General features: G+C 31.4%; 2 protein-coding genes across 2 annotated transcripts; both read left to right on the top strand.

Moving 5' to 3' along the window:
- The first annotated feature begins 666 nt into the window (after positions 1-666).
- Positions 667-4370, top strand: LOC133033344 (protein FAR1-RELATED SEQUENCE 5-like). The gene is made up of 2 exons (XM_061108053.1): positions 667-896; positions 1755-4370. The coding sequence occupies exon 2, from the start codon at positions 2707-2709 to the stop codon at positions 4120-4122; it is 1416 nt and encodes a 471-aa protein (XP_060964036.1). The 5' UTR covers positions 667-896; positions 1755-2706; the 3' UTR covers positions 4123-4370.
- On the top strand, positions 1795-2391 carry LOC115699944 (protein FAR1-RELATED SEQUENCE 5-like). Its single transcript, XM_030627492.2, has one exon. The coding sequence runs from the start codon at positions 1795-1797 to the stop codon at positions 2389-2391; it is 597 nt and encodes a 198-aa protein (XP_030483352.2).
- Positions 4371-21138: the final 16768 nt, after the last annotated feature.

The following is a 21138-nucleotide window of genomic DNA, read 5'->3' as shown; positions in this document are numbered from 1 at the left end:
GGAACTGGATCATCAGTTCGATTGGAGTGTTCTTCAGAGGGCAAAGATGGTGGTGGAGCTGGATCAGCATCAACCACTGACGGAGGAGGGACAGTGGTGGTAGCAGTGGCTCGAGTTCTTGCCATTGATGAAGTCTTTGAAGTTGGAATTAAGTTCTTGAAGCTTCAGAGTATTTCTTCTGATACCATAATAGGAGAGAAAACAGAGAAAATTGATTTGATATTGATTAATTTGAACAAAGGCATTACAGGGAATATATATAGTGTAGTAAGTCAGTTAAGACTAACTACAACAACAATAACTAACTTCCCTAAGATGTGGCAACTAACATAACAGATCCTAACCACTTAATCTAATAGTATACCATATATTTTTACCACTAAGTCACGATATAACTATATATCTATTGGACAAATGACTTAACTGAGAACAAGAAAAAATAGTTTAAAATAAATTAAATATGGAATACTTAATGAGCTTACAGAAAGGTCGGAAGTCATGCTTTAAAGATCAACATTATTGAGAACTTATTTTATATGTAGAAATGACAGTATTTTATTTTTCTTATTTGTCCTTATTGTATGCCTGTTTTATTGTCTAATAATTTGAAACTAACCCTTTTCCCTTTAAATTAACATCAACTATAAAAATTCAATAAACAACACTATTTACTCAAATATTGACCTACCAAACACATTAAATAACTTTTAACCTAACTTAGACATTGAATAATTAAGTCTACCTAACAACTACTATCTACTTAAATAACCTACCAAACACATAAAACTCACTTTCTACTCTTTTTTTTTCCAACAAACTCACTTTCTAGTTATCATGAAGGAAGCACAAATAAATTGAAGGCAGCATGTATCCCTCCCCACCATCATCCTCATCAGGTTTAATCCCCTTTCTTTTTAATAGTTTATTGCTCTTGTGTTTTATTTACCCTAAATTCTCTAAAATCTTATTTTTGATTAATTTTTTTATTGAATTAGTTGAGACCAATAGTTATTTTCATTCACTTTTCCACATTGTAACTTTCCAATAGTTGAGACCAAGAAGGTTGATCCGATATATTTTTTTTAATTTCACATAAACATGTGACACGTGTTGAAATAAATATAAAACACAAGTTACGTGGCTTTAATGCATGAATTGGATTAGAAGTGTATTCTCTCTTTTATTTATCAAATTGAACCCCCAGTCATCAGAAAAGAAAATAAATAACTGTATTTGAATTTTTTTTTTCATCAATAGATCTCTTTGAATAAAATAAAATCTTTAAACAAACATAAAATTAAAAAAAAAAAAAAAGTGAGTTAAAATATAGAATATAGATAACAACTAATTAACTATTTTTATCATGCATGTGCAATAGTTTTTATTCCTTCTCTAACAATACCATGATCAGTAGTTAAAAGTTAAAATGGTGGTGAGTAAAATATATAATAATGGATGGTGAGTAAAATATATAATCCATAAGCCCAAAAGTGTAAAGACAAACAAAGAAGGACTACTGAAAATTACTAATAAATCTTTTTTTTTCTTATTTCTTCTGAATTTACAAATAAATCTTCTAGGTAATAGAGAGATGATAAACAAATAGATTTGAGAGATAGAGTTAGATTAGACGTGAGCAATTTTCTTTTTTAATATTTACACTTTTTTTTGATAAATTTTTATATTTATACTTAATAATGAACATAGGGTGTATATTGATTGATTATATTATATATATATATCTTCATTTACAGGTTTTATGTGGGCTGACTTTGTCTAAAAGTTATTGTAATAATGACCAACGTTGATCCTTTTTCTTCACCCAAGTGGCCACCAATAAAAGAAGCATTCGAGATTCAAAAGAAAATATGTGAAATCACTACAAATGATGTTGTGGGAAAAACATTACCATCCGTCGATGAGTGGAAATATTTTTTGACAACATACGCGAAGTATACCAGTTTCAGCGTCCGAAGAGATGATGTTGTCCGCGATGATGAAGACATTATCACGATGAGGAGGTGGGTTTGCTCCAGTGAAGGATTTAGAAGACAAAAATATATTGATATGCCTGAAAGACAAAGGAGACCTAAACCTATCACAAGAACTGGTTGTGGGGTGGCGTTTAGAATATTGCGTTCAAGGGATAAGACATGTTACACTGCAAAAGAATTCGTGATACAACACAACCATCCCACTGCCACTACCTTAGAAATGAATTACCTGAGATCGAATCGTGAGGTCCCAGATTCAATGGTTGCCCAAGTAAGAACTATAAATAAATTGGGGATCAAGACATCTAATATAATGGCACATGTCGCACTACAAGCTGGGGGCTATGAAAATGTTCCTTACCAATTGAAAGATGTTTACAATGTTGTTGCCAAATAAAGGAGATTGGAGAGCATGGAAACAGATGCTGAAGGGGCTCTTGGCTATCTAGATTGTGCAGTAAGAAAGGACCCAGAACTGTTCGTGGATTATCAATGCGATGACGAAAATAGATTGTCAAATTTATTCTAGGCAGATGGATACTCTCACCGAGATTATGCTGCTTTCGGGGAAGTACTTGCTTTTGACACCACTTACAAAACTAACAAGTATAACAAGCCTCTTATTATACTAATTGGTGTTAATAATCACTTTGGAAGTTGCGTATTTGGATTAGGCTTACTACTTGACGAAAGCCTCGAGACATATTGTTGGATGCTGACAAAGTTCCTAAAGTGTATGAATAACAAGAAGCCTTTAGTTGTGATAACTGATGGTGATCCGGCCATGAAGGTTGCAATTGACATGATAATTCAAGGAGCATTCCATCGTTCATGTACATGGCATATATGTAACAATGTATTCAAACGTGTTCGTGATCCTCATTTCAAAACTAACTTCAAAAGGCTAATGTATAAATACATGTCCGAAGAAGAATTTGAGATGGAATGGAAAAATCTAATGGACGAATATGATCTACATGGAAGTGAGTGGTGCGTAAAAAGTTATAATGAAAGGCACACATGGGGAGAGGCATTTGTAAAGGGTCACTTTTGTGGTGGAACGAGAACTACACAGAGGAATGAGTCAATGAACTCAGCCTTGAAGAAATTCCTTGAAGCTTGTTATCCTATTCGAGAATTTATCTCATGCATTGATTTGGCTTGCATGAAGTTACAGCACAGAGAAGCTCAAAGAACCTTCATAAGCAAGTTCACCACTGCTCAATTACCGCCGTTCACAGATCCGGTGAGGCCTTACTACAAAAATGCAGCTGAAATATACACTCGAGACATTTACTATAAAGTTGTCGAACAAATAAAAGATGAGCGTGCATGTGTAGTTTTTAACCCAGAAGACTTTGGGGATCACCTCCTTCTTAGCTTTAATAGGTTTCAACATGGGCAAATACGCTACAAGGTTCAGTACTACAAGATTAACAACCACTTCAGTTGTGATTGTTTATTGTTTGAGACTGACGATTATCCATGCAAGCATATATGGGCATGCATGAAATACTTGAACATAATGCTTATACCCCCCTCGTTGATTTTGAAGCGTTGGACCAATGATGCGAAGCTTACAACGCTAACCACAAGCAATGAAGCTGGTTCCACTGAACAAGACGAGCTCAAACAAATGGCAAGGTATGACTCCCTTAATTCGGACACTAACTTGTTGAATATTTATGCTTCGACACTAGACAACTCTTTTGCATATGTAAAAAATAAGATAGCACGCCTCACTGCATATTGTAAGGATGCTTTCGATCAAACCTCAAAACAAGATGAACAAGCGTCAGAATCATCTCGTGGACATCAAGACAATCCAAACATTGTGAGGGATTCGGTAAATGTGAAAACTAAAGGCATGGGAAATCAACAAGGTGGTCGAAGGGATGGAAACGATAATGAATCGGGGAAGAAAGAGAGAGAGTGTAGAATATGTAAGGGTACAGGTCACAATTTACTCACATGTCCACAAAGACCACAAACCATGCATCATAAGCAAATTGCTTCATCTAGCCGACGAGCTTCACCTTTAAGTCATGGTGGATCCATCGAGCATAGCCAAACGAGTAGCTTTATGTATGATGATTCAACTCAAGACTCCTTACACTCCTTCAACTAAAGTATGCAGTGTGTTCTATAATTTTAAGTTTAGTTACTAACTTTATCAAACTCATTTAAGCTTCATATTATATGTGCTTTGCATGACAAGTGTGTTGTGTTTGTAGAATTTATATACATGCTTGTTTTGAAATTGTTTAAATTAATTACTCAATATTTAGCCAAAGCATAAAATTTAATTGGTATTCTTATTTGTTGTGATAGTCCATGCAAAAATTATATATGGGATGCAATTTTTTTTTTTAAATTTTGTATTTCTTTTTATTTATTCTGGGCAAGTCTAAATATAATTACACAAGTATTTTTTTTAAAATACATAAGTTTACAACTGAAAATAATAATAAAAAAAAAAATATAAGTTCATAAACGTCCAAATATCATGAATGGTGCCCATTTATGAACATCTATCCCAAAACACATGCACATATATTCTAGTTACATTTTTTGTGCCAATAAAAGGGTGGATTGACATTTACACCCTTCATTAATTGATGTAAAATACCATTATTGACCTCAACATCATAATAAAAAATTGGTTAAATATTAAATAGGTTAGAGTAACCTACACTAACCAGTTAAAAAGTGGTTTCTAAATACAATAAATGTCTCCTACTGATGTTGTAGTTTGGAGTAGCTCTTTCCTCACAGATCATAGGGAAGCCCACAAAAACTCCATCATCAGGAAGTTGCAGTAGCAAAAAGCTTTTACCAACTTAACACTGTTGCATATACACGATTTGTGATTTCGGACATTGTCGAACTGTGCTTTTTCTCTGGTGATTATTACCACGCTCGTTAGTATTATTTACTGGAAATGGATCCAACCGCAAAGGAAGGGAACAAGCTTACAGAAGCACCCATTATACAAGAAGAGATAGGAAATGAAGGGGAACCGAAAATAATGGAAGCCCCAGAGGAGGTAACGGATACAGGGGAACTGCTCCAAGATGCAGGGGAAATAGATGAAATGAGGCAGCAGTTCTTCGATTCTATGTCCCTCGAACTGGAGGCAGATGTGGAGCTAAGTGCAAAAGTTACAAGGAAAGGTGTTTTGGCTAAAACCTTTGGAAGAAGGACAGTAGCAAGGGGTCGAGTGAAAGAAATTTTATCCAAGATTTGCAAACTACAAGGGGCATGTCGATTGAATACAATGAAACCTAGCTTATGGGGCATTTTCTTCGATAATGAGAATGATAAAAAAGAGGTACTCAAAAAAAGACCATGGTTGGTCAATGGAGCTTTACTGAACATTATCGACTGGCCTGAAGATGGTTGCTGGGAAGATGTCGATATGAACAAAGTCAGGTACTGGGTTGAGGCCCATGGTTTACTGACGCCATATCTCACATGGGAAAACACTGATGTGATTGCAAAGAAGGTGGGCGAGTATGTTGATTTCGATAGAGCCCCAGGGGCCATTATCGCGCGGAGAGGATTTTTAAAGTTACAAGTTGATATACTCCTAAATCAAAGATTAGTGGAAGGCTTTTACTTGAACTTATCAAGGGATAGGAAAGAATGGGTACAATTTAAGTACCATAAACTTCCAGCAATATGCTTTACATGTGAACATTTTGTTGGAAATTATTTTACCAGGATCTTAGATCTACTCACAAGTATGTTTATTAACATCCTAAATAAGAACTTTCTAAAACGATAAATTAAACACATATAAAGTTTAAGAAACCTTACATTGGGTGCAGCGGAATATAATGACTCCTTCCGTTCAGATATCTAGCCCTTGATTCCTTTCTGTAGCAGAGCATTATCAATATCTGAACCTGGATCTCTTTCTCTGAATCTTTGATGCTGAAACTCCTTTGCTAATGATCTTTCTTCACGATCTTCCTCACTATGATTGAGGTATCACTTGATGTGTGTGGGCACTACTCTAATCACTAAGGGTTCGAAATTCAAAGGAAGAAGAAAGAAGAAGTGGTAGCTAAAGATAGGGAGAGAGAAGGCTTAGTTTTTCTGATTCAGAAAGTGTCAGAAGAAAAGTCTTATTTTTCTGAAGCCTTCACTATCTATTTATAGCATTCCACTAGGGTTAGATTTGAATTATATGGCATTAAAATAATAAAAAAAATCAACTTAAAAACCTACAATAGGTGGTCGGCCAAGCATTAGTGGATTGGGCCTTGGGTTTTTGCAATTTTGCAATTTTAACACCTTTTGTATCTGATTTTCTCAAAAATGCCAATTTCTTAATTCAACCATTTAAATGCCAATTCTAACTATTTAATAACTATAAATAATTATTAAATAATATTGTCATTTATCATATTTATTAATTGAACCATACAAAGTATCATAATTAACAAATATGCCCCTATAAACTCTTTCTTTATAATTTCGCCCTTACTTAGTGAAAATTTCACAAATAGACATAGTCTAATTTGAGAATTATAATTGATTAATCAAAACCAATTACATGAGTCTTACAAGCAATATTATCTCAACTAGTGGGGGGACCATGGGTTTATATAACCGAGCTTCCAATAAGTAGATCAAGAATTTAGTACTAAAATTCACTAACTTATTAATTCTTCGTTGAATCCACGCATAGAACTTAGAATTGCACTCTCAGTATATAGAATGCTCTATATGTTCCACCATATAGACACATCATTAGTTATCTATTGTTATAATCCTAATTTGATCAATTATCCTCTATATGAATGATCTACACAGTAAAGGGATTAAATTACTGTAACACCCTACTATGTATTTTATCCTTAAAACACTTGACCCCGTATAAATGATATTTCAGCTTATGTGAAATGAGATCTCCACCATTTATTTTCATTTGGTCAAGCTCGAAGGTGTGTTGGAAATTATTTTACCAAGGTCTAAATTTACTAACAAGTATGTTGGATTAACAACCTAATATGAATTCTAAAACAATGAAAATAAACACATATAAAGTTAGAAAACCTTACAGTGGGTGCAGCGGAATAATATGACTCCTTCCGTTCAGATCTCTAGCCCTTGATTCCTTTCAGTAGCAGAGCATCACCAAGATCTGAACCTGGATCTTCTTTTCTCCTTCTTTGATGCAGAAATTCCATAGTCTTCCATACTATGGTTGAGATACCACTTGATGTGTGTGGGCACTACTCATCTCACACGGATTTCGAAATTTCTCTCTATTTTTCTCTCTTAATTTCGTGGCTGATAGCATCTTATGATGTACAAGAGAAGAGAACAAGGGCTGCTGTATATAGGGAGAAGGGAGAGCACAACTTTCCAAATAAAACAGTTTCCTTAATTACTGTGTAATCAATCAACTGCCTTATTTAGTGTGATCCACCACTTTCCTATTATTGCTAGGCTCTGATTAGCAATTACATGGCAATTAAAAATGAAAATAATAATTGGGAAATACAAAGGGAGTGCTCGGCCATAGAGGGAAATGGGCCTCACTTGGATTTTGCAGTTTCCTCAATTTTATTTCAATTTCTCCAAAAATGCCATTTTTCAATTCTAATCATTTAAATGTCAAAACTAATTATTTAATAACTAAAATAGATTATTAAATAATATTGTCATTTAAAATAATTATTAATTAGACATACAAAGTCTCTTAATTAATAATTAAACCTAGAAACCCTTTTCTTTACGATTTCATCCTTAAACTGTGAGAATTCATAAAGTAGACATAGTCTAACTTTTAAAATTATAATTGATTAATTAAAATCAATTAACTGAGTCTTACAAGCAGTATGGCCTCAACTAGTATGGGGACCATGGGTCTATATAACCGAGCTTCCAATAAGTCGAACCAAATTTACCAAGTAAATTCCCTAACTTATTAATTCCTTATTGAATCCACACTTAGAACTTGGAATTGCACTCTCAGTCATATAGAAACGCTCTATATGTTCCACGATATAGACACGTCATTAGTTATCCATTGTTATAACCCTAATGTGATCAATGATCCTCTATATAGATGATTTACACTGTACAGGATTAAATTACCGTAACACCCTACAATGTATTTTATCCTTAAAACACTTAACCCTGTATAAATGATATTTCACCTAAGTGAAATGAGATCTCCACCATTTATCTTCGTTTGGTTAAGCTCGAAGGAAATCATCCTTTACTTCTATTTGCCAAATAGAAGCTATAGATTCCATATTTATGTTAGCGCTCCCCCACTCAATTGTATTACCGTGTTCCCAAAATGTACGTATTGCCTAGACTAAAGATTAGGCTTAACTAACAAATCAAAGAACACGAATAATACTCTTGAAATTGAGCCTAACCATATCAGGATTTCGATCATGTGATCTAGGATCAACAGTTGATATTGAATTGAATAGATGTTTACGGTAAGTTTCAAAATCTAATTCAAAGTTCAATATCGGTCCATTCCAATGCATACTCCATGCATCCGATACTGGTAAAGTTTGCCAATGTCCTGGAAAGGACATAACACTTTTCCAAGGTGTAAGAATACCTATCGCTGATTATACCATGTCAGTCTAAATCCAGTGTTCTGACAAATCAGGGAATCAACTTTTGAACATATAATAAAGATTATATTCCACTGTGCTGACAACACTATAATCTTTAACCAACTCATATGTTCTGGACTTAAAAGGAATTCATACATTATATACACATATAATCATGAAATAAATCATGTGAACCATGCAACATAAAATGTTATTTCTGATCTTTATTAATAAGTAAATCTGATTATATGAAATGAGTTTTATTTAGGGCATAAAACCCAACAAACTCCCACTTGCACTAATATAAAACAAAAAGTGCATTTCAAATAATCATTAACACCTTGATATACCAATCAAGTGTAATAGTAGTATACTCCTCGTAATGGGATCTGACAGGTTGAATTAAACACAACCTCTTCTCCACCATTACTCTTCCTTAATCACAAAATCCTTGATAATGTGAAATTCCTCTCTATATGTCTACTCTTTTGGGATACTGGATTCTATACTTTTGGGCAACTACTCTTTTGTTATACAGGAAGTAACCCTAGTAGTTAAGGCAAGTTGGAACACTGCCACAAATGTATAGAACTTTCCTTATACTGAAAAAGTATCTTTCCTGCACCTTTTAACATTCAGTCTCTTTCTGGTAGACCAAGAGATTTCAGATAGGTTTTTACACTTCTCCAAAATCGCTACTCCACCCCCAAAGTAATCACCATCTCATCAGCAGACTTTCTAGCACAAAGGCAAGTCTTGAAATCTGATGTGGTGTAGTCTAAGAGTTTTAAACAAACACCCTTATTGACTAACATATAGTTCCTCTTCTTAATCTTAAGATTACTTGATTGTCTTCCAATGTTCTTCTCTTGGATTAATCTGATACCTACTCATTACTCCCACTCAACAGCAGGTGTCTAGTCTAAGGCATACAAAAGCATATCTGAGACCTCTCACTGTTGATTTAAGAAATTCTTTAATGGCTTTATCTTCTCTGGAATAGTTGAGACTTTTCCTTAGATAAATAAAATCTATATCTAAGAAGTTGTGAAGCTTCTATAGATTGTCATTAGAAAGAAAAAGCTTCAGCATCTCATGCTTGCATTAGAGTAAGTAATTACCAGGTATACCACAAGCCATAGGTTTAGATAAACTCAAACCTATAATACTAGGAACAGGAAGTTTTGTTAAGTCCATTGAATAGACTTATTAACGAAAATTTCCATTCATGTCCTTGTAACAAAAAACTTTAGGTTATTCCATGTGAATGGATCAAACCATAGTTCTATTGGCTTTCTTCTTAGTTTCTTATCTTGACAATCCATTACTTGTTTAAACTCACAATGGATTTTAATCACTAGTGTCTTCCAAGTTATAAGAAGATGAGTTCCTAGAAACTCTCCCACTACAACAATGTACCGTGAACTATGTCAAAGAAAACTAAATGGTATAGACCTCTTCAGTTGTGTTAAGACAACAGAGGGAGTGGGATCATCTTGTAAAATAAGATGATAGAACACTTTTGGAATCAAGAAAAAATATCTCCTTTATTTGCTACTTTATTTTCAGACTTAGTCATTTTCTAAGAAAAGTAGTATTTGTTTAAACAAACACTTTCTGATCCAATGACTATGGGATGCTCCACCCCTAATCACTTAAAATAGCTGACAAATATGCAAACCAAGGTTAGCAGTTCTAGCTTTTCTTAAGATTTCGATTAGGTCATCCATGAATCTAGTAATGATTTACATTAAGTATACAACCATTACATCATTCTGAAATTTCCATATAAGGATTTAGGCAACGACTAGTAACTAATCATCAATATGCAACTCGAATTTCTGGGGAGGTAAGTTTGGATATAATTCAAAATCAAATTAATGATCTTTGAACTGCATATCTACTAACTTTTTCTCCACCCCTATCAGTTCGCAAGATCTTTAACCACTTACCTTCACCATTGCTAGAAATTCATGAAATTTTTCAAATATTTCAAATTTCTTTTGCATAAGGTAAAATCTAGAGTGATCGTTTTAAGAATACAACGAAAACTCATATCCACCCCTGAATGTACATCCATCTGCGAATGAGATGAAATTACTTTCAGTGGATATAGGCATATTAACTCTTTGCAGAGAATGATCTTGTCAAAACCACTATGAACAAGATACAAATGCCATAGATTTATAAAATATGTGGTTGAATCTTTTGATGACTTACTTTAGTTACATCAAAGAGTTCTTAGAATAGTGCAAGTGGATTCTGGTCACAGAATACTAAACTCATACAGTTTGAATCCATTGAAAGAAAATGGTTATGAAACACTTGTGAAAGTGTAACTGTATAATTAGTAACTCTTTCTTGGACCACCACTACTAATCTAACTCTATGATTTGCCTATACAAGTAGGAGATATCTAAGATTGAGGATTTATATCATTTAGGGATAGAATTCCGGGAATATAATCATATGCGTCATCTAATTTCTTAAGAGAAAATAAGACTTTATATGATTTATAGACCATTCATCCAATGATATGTCATTAAGCTAATTCGAAATGAATAAGCTAAGAGGAATTAGGATAATTTCGTTTTAAATAAGAATCCAACGATGCTCCGATTAGCAAGAGTCAAAGTAATCTTATTTATACAATCTTCTTGTTTCATATTGTAAAATACTAGTCTGAGGTGTCATCAATTGATGAACAGCTAGATGTTGCATACACAATATTTATCTTTCGAGATCTAACACTATTATGTTAGTCTAATGGTGAAAATCCATTAGGGATTTATCTCATTAGAAAAACAAATCAAGTTAGACCAACAATGAAGATTCGAAATTAAACTGCAATTTAATAACAGAAAATAACATGGTTCAATACAAATTCATACACAATTCAGAAATTATGAAGCACATAGCAAGTAGGAATGACAAGTGAAAATACTAAAACATACAATCCTAAAATAATTTCCAAGGTTTTCAACAAACTGATATCATTGTCCCGTTTAGGCGAGAGTCAAAGCTACCATTCGTTGAATAGAGTTGTCAGCTCATCTAAAATGTCAAACATTCTAGCAACCTTTTATTCAATCAAGATGTGAATCCGCGTTGTCCCGTTTAGACTTATAAACGAAAATTTCCTTTTATGTCCTTGTAATAGAAAACTTTAGGTTATTCCATGTGAATGGATTAAACCATAGTTCTATTGGCTTTCTTCTTAGTTTCTTATCTTGACAATCCATTACTTGTTTAAACTCACAATGGATTTTAATCACTTGTGTCTCCCAAGTCATAAGAAGGTGAGTTCCTAGAAACTCTCCCACTACGACAAGGTACCATGAATTATGTCTAAGAAAACTAAATGGTATTAACCTCTTTGGCTGTGACAAGACAACAGAGGCAGTGGGATCATCATATATTATATAAGATGATAGAACACTTTTTGGAATCAAGAATTAAATATCTCCTTTATTTGCTACTTGTTTTCAGACTTAGTCATTATCTTAGAAAAGTAGTATTTGTTTGAACAAACACTTTCTTATCTATTGACAATGGGATGGTCCACCCCTAATCACTTAGAATAGCTAAGAAACCATGGTTAACAGTTCTAGCTTTTCTTAAGATTTTGATTAGGTCATCCATGAATCTAGTAATGATTTACATTAAGTATACAACCATTACATCATTCTGAAATTGTATTACCATAGAAGGAATTAGGCAACGACTAGTAACTAATCATCAACATGCAACTCGAAATTTCTGGGGAGGTAAGTTTGGATATAATTCAAAAATCAATTTAATGATCTTTGAACTGCATATCTACTAACTATTTCTCCACCCCTATCAGTTCGCAAGATCTTTAACCACTTACCTTAATGGTTTTAACCATTGCTAGAAATTTTATGAAATTTTTCAAACATTTCAAATTTCTTGCTAAAAGGTATAATCTTGAGTTATCGTTTGAAGAATACAACGAAAAACTCATATCCACCCCTGAATGTACATCCATCTGCGAATGAGATGAATTACTTTCAGTGGATATATGCATATTAACTCTTTGCAGAGATTGATCTTGTCAAATCCACTATGAACAAGATACAAATGCCATAGATTAAAAAAAATGTGGTAGTGTCTTTTGATGACATATGTTTATAAAAGAATTCTTAGAATAGTGCAAGTGGATCCTGGTCACAGAATACCTAACTCATATTCCATACAGTTTGGATCCATTAATTAAAAGATGGATATTAAACACTTGAGAAAGTGTAACTGTATTGTATCTGGAGTTAGAAATATAAGAAAATTTCTATTTGGATTCTAAAATTAAAGTCAAAGACTTAAATTCAACCAAATATAATGAGTAATTCTTTCTTGGACTACCACTACTAATTGAATTCTAAGTCTGATTTGCCCATACAAGCAGGAGATTTCTAAGATTGAGGATTTATATCAATTGGGAATAGAATTTCGAGATTATAATCATATGCGTCATTTAATTTCTTAAGAGAAAATATAATGACATGAAATCATTTATAGACCATTCATCCAATGATATATTATTGAGCTAATTCGAAATGAATAAGCTAAGAGGAATTAGGATAATTTCGTTTATAAATAAGAATCCAACGATGCTTCGATTAGCGAAAGTCAAAGTAATCTTATTTATACAATCTTCTTGTTTCATATCGTAAAAATACTAGTCTAAGGTGTCATCAATTGATGAACAACTAGATGTCGCATATACAATATTTATCTTTCGAGATCTTACACTATTATGTATGTCTAATGGTGAAAATCCATTAGGGATTTATCTCATTAGAAAAACAAACATGTTAGACCAACAATGAAGATTCGAAATTAAACTACAATTTAATAACAGAAAATAACATGGTTCAATATAAATTCATACACAATTCAGAAATTATAAGCATATAGCAAGTAGGAATGACAAGTGAAAATACTAAAACATACAATCCTAAATAATTTCCAAGGTTTTTCAACAAACTGATACAGTGTCCTGTTTAGGCAAGAGTCAAAGCATCATCCATTGAATAGAGTTGTCAGCTCATCTAAAATGATAAACATTCTAGCAACCTTTTATTTGATCAAGATTGGAATTCAGCGTTGTCCCGATTAGGCGAGAGTCAAGGCAATTCTATCTTATGAGCTTCCACCATTGTTTCATAACTTGCAAGTCAAGTATGGTCGCCACCATTAGGGTGATCCATACCATACAAAACACTTACAAACTACTTATCATGCGAGGTTAAACGGTGCGAAATTGCTAATGAACGTTCCTCCATTAGGGAGGATTACTCACTAAAACAAACGCGGTGTAAAACCCACAATGGAGATCGAATATCTTAATAATAATCAAGCTCATTATTTAAAGTGAGTTGTATTTTCTTTGATTCTCTTTATTTATTCTATTTATTTTAAATATATATTTATTTAATTAAAATTTCCAATTTAGAATGAAAAATTCTAAATATAAATTTTAATTTAATATTTATAAATTTTACTTAGATGGATATTAAAATAACATGAATTATTTCCATCTTAGTAATAATTTCCAATAAATATTTAGAAAAATATTCAATTTAAGTTGTTACAAAATTAATTTAAATGAATTTACAACTCAAATTTATTTTCTATAAATATATATTGCATTTCGAAAAAATTAAAGTATATAAGAATACAATTTTCGAAAAATGCATATTAAAATAAAAAATAAATCCTGGAAAAATTATTCTAATTTAATGTTGGCCCAAAATTAATTAATAAAATTAATTTACAACAAAAAATATAATTTTCCTATTTAATTAAATATATAAGAAAAATTTCAAATATTTAAGTATGATGATGAAAATCAACTTAAATATTACTTTTCTATTTAATTAAATACACTAGAAAAATACTTCATCAAAAATATCATCTATCTAGATTTTCCTTTGACTAATTAATTCAATTTCTAATAATATACTTTAATTAAATTTATTTTAAATTAATCGATAAATGAAAATCATTGATTTAAGTTGATCCAAGAATTAATTAAAATAAATAATTAATTTACAACTTAATTTATTTTTCAAATAAAATTCGAAATTCCAGCATTTAAGAAATGCAATTTCGAAATTTGATTAATAAAATAAAGAAAAAATATATTTTGAAAATTATTTAAATTTAGTTGAAAAAACAAATTTCAACTAAAAATAATTTTCTATTTAATTAAATGTCATGAAAAAGAAATATTTAAGTATCCTGATGAAAATCAACTTAGATATTTAATTTTCAAATTAATTAAATGTATTAAATTCAAGAAATAAATAATTAAGTGTAGAGAAGACTTAATTATTAATTTCTAGTTTAATACTAGGAAAAAATATACTTAAAATAAATTGTACCAAAATCAATTAATAAATAATTAATTTCACAATGTATAATATTTTCCTATTTAATATTAGAAATAATAAGTAGTCTAGAAATAACTATCTAGAAAATATCTTATTTGACTAAGTATCTTTTCCACAAAATTTGAAAAAATATCTAATTTAAGTTGTATTAGAAAAAATCTAGAACTTAAATATTTTTCAAATTTAAATTTAATTAAATATCAAAAATTAAGTTGTAACCACTTAATTTGAAAATATTCCATTTTAAGTTAATATTCGAAAAGATATTAACTTAAAAAATATCTAAAGAATCTTAATAACCAATGCCTAAAATTCCTCAACTTAATTTTAAAATTTGAAATTCAAAAGATATTCAGATTTAAGTTGGTTAGTTGTAGATAACTAAATATCAACTTAAATAAGAATATTTAATGAAAAAATTTAAATTAAGTTCCAGAAAGAATCTAGATGGTTATAATTCTATATTTAATTAAATACAAGAAAATACATATAGTTTAGCTTAGAATAAAAAATTCTTTAAACTATAATTTTCTTAAATTAATTTCAAAATAAATGAAATTAATTATGTTGCTAATCAATTTTATTAGGTTAAACTAGTTTAATTAACCTAGTACAGTCATTCAAATCAGGCAAATGGGCCTTCACAATTGGGGTGGTTTGTGTGAGGGGGTGCTGGGTTCAGTATGTCGTACCTACTTCTATGGCTCCCAACTCTCACACAAGGCCCAAAAGAGAGGAATTTAACCTTAATAAGAACAACTGTTATTAATTGAATAGGCCCAAAAACTAAATGGACCTAAATAAATTCTATCAAGAACTATGATAATTTATTTTAGCAACATTAACCTATATGCATCTATAATAAAATTAAACATATAGGCTCACACAGGGACACTTTGGATGGGTCCTATCATGTTGCTAGGTCATACACAGATGAAAGAAGATTGTAAATTATACCTGTTACAAATTATTATCTTGACCAAGGGAGCCATCAGATCATTAGATCTGGCAAAAAGTAACCATGGCTATTTGCAATCAAGTAATAATAGGTTTTGAAAACTTACACATAAGCTAAAACACATACTCCTGCAACAAGGTTAGTTGGATAGTTGGATGTAGGATTTATTTAATTTTAAATTAAATATTTAATTTCGAAAATAATTAATTAAATAATAAAAAAAATTCGAAAAAATTTAAAGAAAATTTGAAAAATTCAAAAAAAAATTTAAAAAAATTTAAATTTAAAATTAAACCTACAATTTTAGAAAAATTAGGTTTCAACCAACCTAAATATCATTTCAAAATTTGCTAACTACTTTTAAATTTAAATGTTATTTTATAAATAAAAATTAAATAAAAAATTAAAAAAGATAAATAAATATCTTTTTCAAATTTTAAATGTAATTTAAATAAATAAAATAACAAAATTTAAAAAAAATTAGCAAAATATCTTATATCATTTAAAAATTACATGATTATAAATATCTTATTTTTAAATTTAAAATAAGATAAGATATAATCAAATTTTAAAATAAGATAGATTTTTTTTTTTAAGCAAGAAGATAGATACTAATTCTATTCAAATTCAAATTACACTAATATCTTGAATTAAATTTAAAAAAATATTAAATTAATTCAAAATGATAATTAGAATTGAATTAGGAATAGTAATAGTATATATATAGAACTAGACAAAAAATCGGAAGTTAATTCATGAAAAAGCATGAAAAATCGAAGAAAAACGAAAAAATTGTGAACTGTACGGACAGATTTGCGATCGCATGAAAAATTTCAGCACAGCCCCGATTTTTTCAAATCTTCAAAAAATCATAACTAATTCAAATAAAATCCAAATTGAGTTCTGTAAAAGGTTAACTTGCTTAATTTTTTCCATACTATCCAATAAAAATAATTCCAGAAACAAAATTGCAATTATTTTAAACGAAAATATACAAACATACATCAATCATCAAATAACACTCAATACAACATGATACCATCCAAAGAACATACAAACAATCATTTTAAAGTCCAAATTTCTTGCAAGTAAATCAATTACCATGGCTCTGAGGCCAGTTATTGGAAATTATTTTACCAGGATCTTAGATCTACTCACAAGTATGTTCATTAATATCCTAAATAAGAACTTTCTAAAACGATAAATTAAACACATATAAAGTTTAAGAAACCTTACATTGGGTGCAGCGGAATATAATGACTCCTTCCGTTAAGATATCTAGCCCTTGATTCCTTTCTGTAGCAGAGCATTATCAATATCTGAACCTGGATCTCTTTCTCTGAATCTTTGATGCTGAAACTCCTTTGCTGATGATCTTTCTTCACGATCTTCCTCACTATGATTGAGGTATCACTTGATGTGTGTGGGCACTACTCTAATCACTAAGGGTTTCGAAATTCAAAGGAAGAAGAAAGAAGAAGTGGTAGCTAAAGATAGGGAGAGAGAAGGCTCAGTTTTTCTGATTCAGAAAGTGTCAGAAGAAAAGTCTTATTTTTCTGAAGCCTTCACTATCTATTTATAGCATTCCACTAGGGTTAGATTTGAATTATATTGCATTAAAATAATGAAAAAATCAACTTAAAAACCTACAATAGGTGGCCGGCCAAGCATTAGTGGATTGGGCCTTGGGTTTTTGCAATTTTGCAATTTTAACACCTTTTGTATCTGATTTTCTCAAAAATGCCAATTTCTTAATTCAACCATTTAAATGCCAATTCTAACTATTTAATAACTATAAATGATTATTAAATAATATTGTCATTTATCATATTTATTAATTGAACCATACAAAGTATCATAATTAACAAATATGCCCCTATAAACTCTTTCTTTATAATTTCGCCCTTACTTAGTGAAAATTTCACAAATAGACATAGTCTAATTTGAGAATTATAATTGATTAATCAAAACCAATTACATGAGTCTTACAAGCAATATTATCTCAACTAGTGGGGGGACCATGGGTCTATATAACCGAGCTTCCAATAAGTAGATCAAGAATTTAGCACTAAAATTCACTAACTTATTAATTCTTCGTTGAATCCACACATAGAACTTAGAATTGCACTCTCAGTATATAGAATGCTCTATATGTTCCACCATATAGACACATCATTAGTTATCCGTTGTTATAATCCTAATTTGATCAATTATCCTCTATATGAATGATCTACACAGTAAAGGGATTAAATTACCGTAACACCCTACTATGTATTTTATCCTTAAAACACTTGACCCCGTATAAATGATATTTCAGCTTATGTGAAATGAGATCTCCACCATTTATTTTCGTTTGGTCAAGCTCGAAGGTGATCATCCTTCGCTTACTATTCGCCAGATAGAAGCTATAGATTCCATGTTTATGCTAGCGCTCCCACTCAATTGCACTACCGTGTTCCCAAAATGTACGTATCACCTTGACCTAAAAGTAGGCTTAACTAACAAATCAAAGAACACGAATAGCCTTTCAAGATTGAGCCTAATCATAACAGGATTAAGATCATTTGATCTAGGATCAACTAGGCGATATTGACTTGAATAGATTTTACGGTAAGTTTAATTAAATCTAAGCAAAGTTCAATATCGGTCCCTTCCGATGCATACTCCATGCATCCAACCTGAGCTTTACTTTAACCAATGTTCTGGAAAGAACATAGTATTTCTCCAAATACAAGTAAACTCTTATTGTAGATTATCATATCAGTAAAACCCTGTGTCTGATAAATCTAGAAAACTTTATTCACATAGTCATGTTTACTTTCCAATGTGTTGACGGCACAATAAACAGGATCAAGTATGTGAAAAGGGTTTCAGATGAATTTATACATTATGTACATATAATCATGAAATAAATCATGTGAACCATGCAACATTAAATGTTATTTCTGATCTATATTAATAAGTAAATCTGATTATATTGAAATGAGTTTTATTTAGGGCATAAAACCCAACACATTTGGCTCACTCATATGGGAAATGCGATCGGCCACAAGAGTTTGCATATCCTCCCATTGGAAAGGTTGTCCCTCTCTACGGGGCATGGATCAAAGTAGGAGTTCCGATAAGAAATTATTTTGACCTTGCTATTCCGAGAATGAGAGTCCCTAAAAAAAGTCGAGATTCCATCGTGAGGCCGACGGGGGAAACCAAAGATAAGGGCAAGATGGTCATATTTGGGGATGAAAGTGACGGAACAGCTACAGGGAGATAATTCCCAGGGATGCAGATGTTGGGTTTTATGCCCTAAATAAAACTCCATTTCAATGTAATCCAATTTATTCAATATCAATAAAGAAACAGAAGTATTTTTCATTCATTTGTATGTTTTGGTTCATGTAATCAATTGCTTGTCTATTTGATTTATAAATTCATCTGAAACCCTTTTCACATACTTGATCCTGTTTATTGTGTTGTCAACACAGTGGAAAGTAAACATGATTACGTGAATAAAGATTCCTAGATTTATCAGACACAGGGTTTTACTGATATGATCATCTACAACAGAGTTTACTTGCATTTGGTATAATGTTATGTTCTTTCCAGAGCATTGGTTAAAGTAAAGCTTAGGTTGGGTGCATGGAGTATGCATCGGAAGGGACCGATATTGAACTTTGACATAGATTTATTAAACTTACCGTAATATCTATTCAAGTCAATATCGCCTAGTTGATCCTAGATCAAATGATCTAAATCCTGATATGATTAGGTTCAATCTCAAGAGTGTTATTCGTGTTCTTTGATTTGTTAGTTAAGCCTACTTTTGGGTCAGGGTGATACGTACATTTTGGGAACACGGTAGTGCAATTGAGTGGGAGCGCTAACATAAATATGGAATCTATAGCTTCTATCTGGCGAATAGAAAGTAAAGGATGATTTCCTTCGAGCTTGGCCAAACGAAAATAAATGGTGGAGTACTCATTTCACATAGCTGAAATATCATTTATACGGGGTTAAGTGTTTTAAGGATAAAATACATTGTAGGGTGTCACGGTAATCTAATCCCTTTACAATGTAGATCATCCATATAGAGGATCATTGATCAAATTATGATTATAACAATGGATAACTAATGACGTGTCTATATGGTGGAACATATAGAGCGTTCTATATTCTGAGAGTGCAATTCTAAGTTCTATGCGTGGATTCAACGAAGAATTAATAAGTCAATGAATTTAGGTTATAAATTCTTGATCTGCTTATTGGAAGCTCGTATATATAGACCCATGGTCCCCCCACTAGTTTAGACAATATTACTTCTAAGACTTATTTAATTGGTTTTGATTAATCAATTATAATTCTCAAATTAGACTTTGTCTATTTGTGAATTTTTCACTAATTAAGGGCGAAATTGTAAAGAAAGAGGTTTTAGGGCATATTTGTTAATTAAGATACTTTGTATGGTCTAATTAATAAATATGATAAATGATAATATTATTTAATAATTATTTATAGTTATTAAATAGTTAGAATTGGCATTTAAATGGTTGAATTTAAAAATTGGCGTTTTTGAGAAAATGAGATGCAGAAATGAAAAAACATCAAAATTGCAAAAAGTGAGGCCCAAATCCAATATGCCATGGCCGGCCACTTTAATAGGGTTTATCATCTGATATTTTCATTATTTTAATGTCAAATAATTCAAACCTAACCCTATGTGGCATGCTATAAATAGATAGTGAAGGCTTCAGGAAAAATAGACTTTCACATCTTATTTCCTTCAGAGAAAAACCTGAGCCTTCTCTCTCTATACCTAGCCGCCACCTTCACCCTCTTCTTCTTCCTTGAGTAATTTCGAACTTCTTAGTGATAGAGTAGTGTCCACACACAACAAGTAGTACCTCAATCATAGTGAGGAAGATCGTGAAGAAAGACATTCAACAAGAAGGAGATTCAACACTAAAGGAAGGAGAGAAAGAGATCCAGGTTCAGATCTTGATAATACTCTGGGACAGAAAGGATACAAGGGTTAGAGATCTGAACGGAAGGAGACATTTTATTCTGCTGCACCCAATGTAAGGTTTCTCATACTTTATATGTGTTTAATTTTATAATCATTTTAAAAGTTCATATTTAGGGTGTTAATCAACATACGTGTGAGTAGATCTAAGATCCTGGTAAAA

The sequence above is a fragment of the Cannabis sativa genome, unplaced genomic scaffold, assembly GCF_029168945.1.
Source record: "Cannabis sativa cultivar Pink pepper isolate KNU-18-1 unplaced genomic scaffold, ASM2916894v1 Contig4, whole genome shotgun sequence".
Lineage (NCBI taxonomy): Eukaryota > Viridiplantae > Streptophyta > Magnoliopsida > Rosales > Cannabaceae > Cannabis > Cannabis sativa.
Note: the sequence above shows the minus strand (reverse complement) of the source record. Positions and strands in the feature narration are given on the sequence as shown.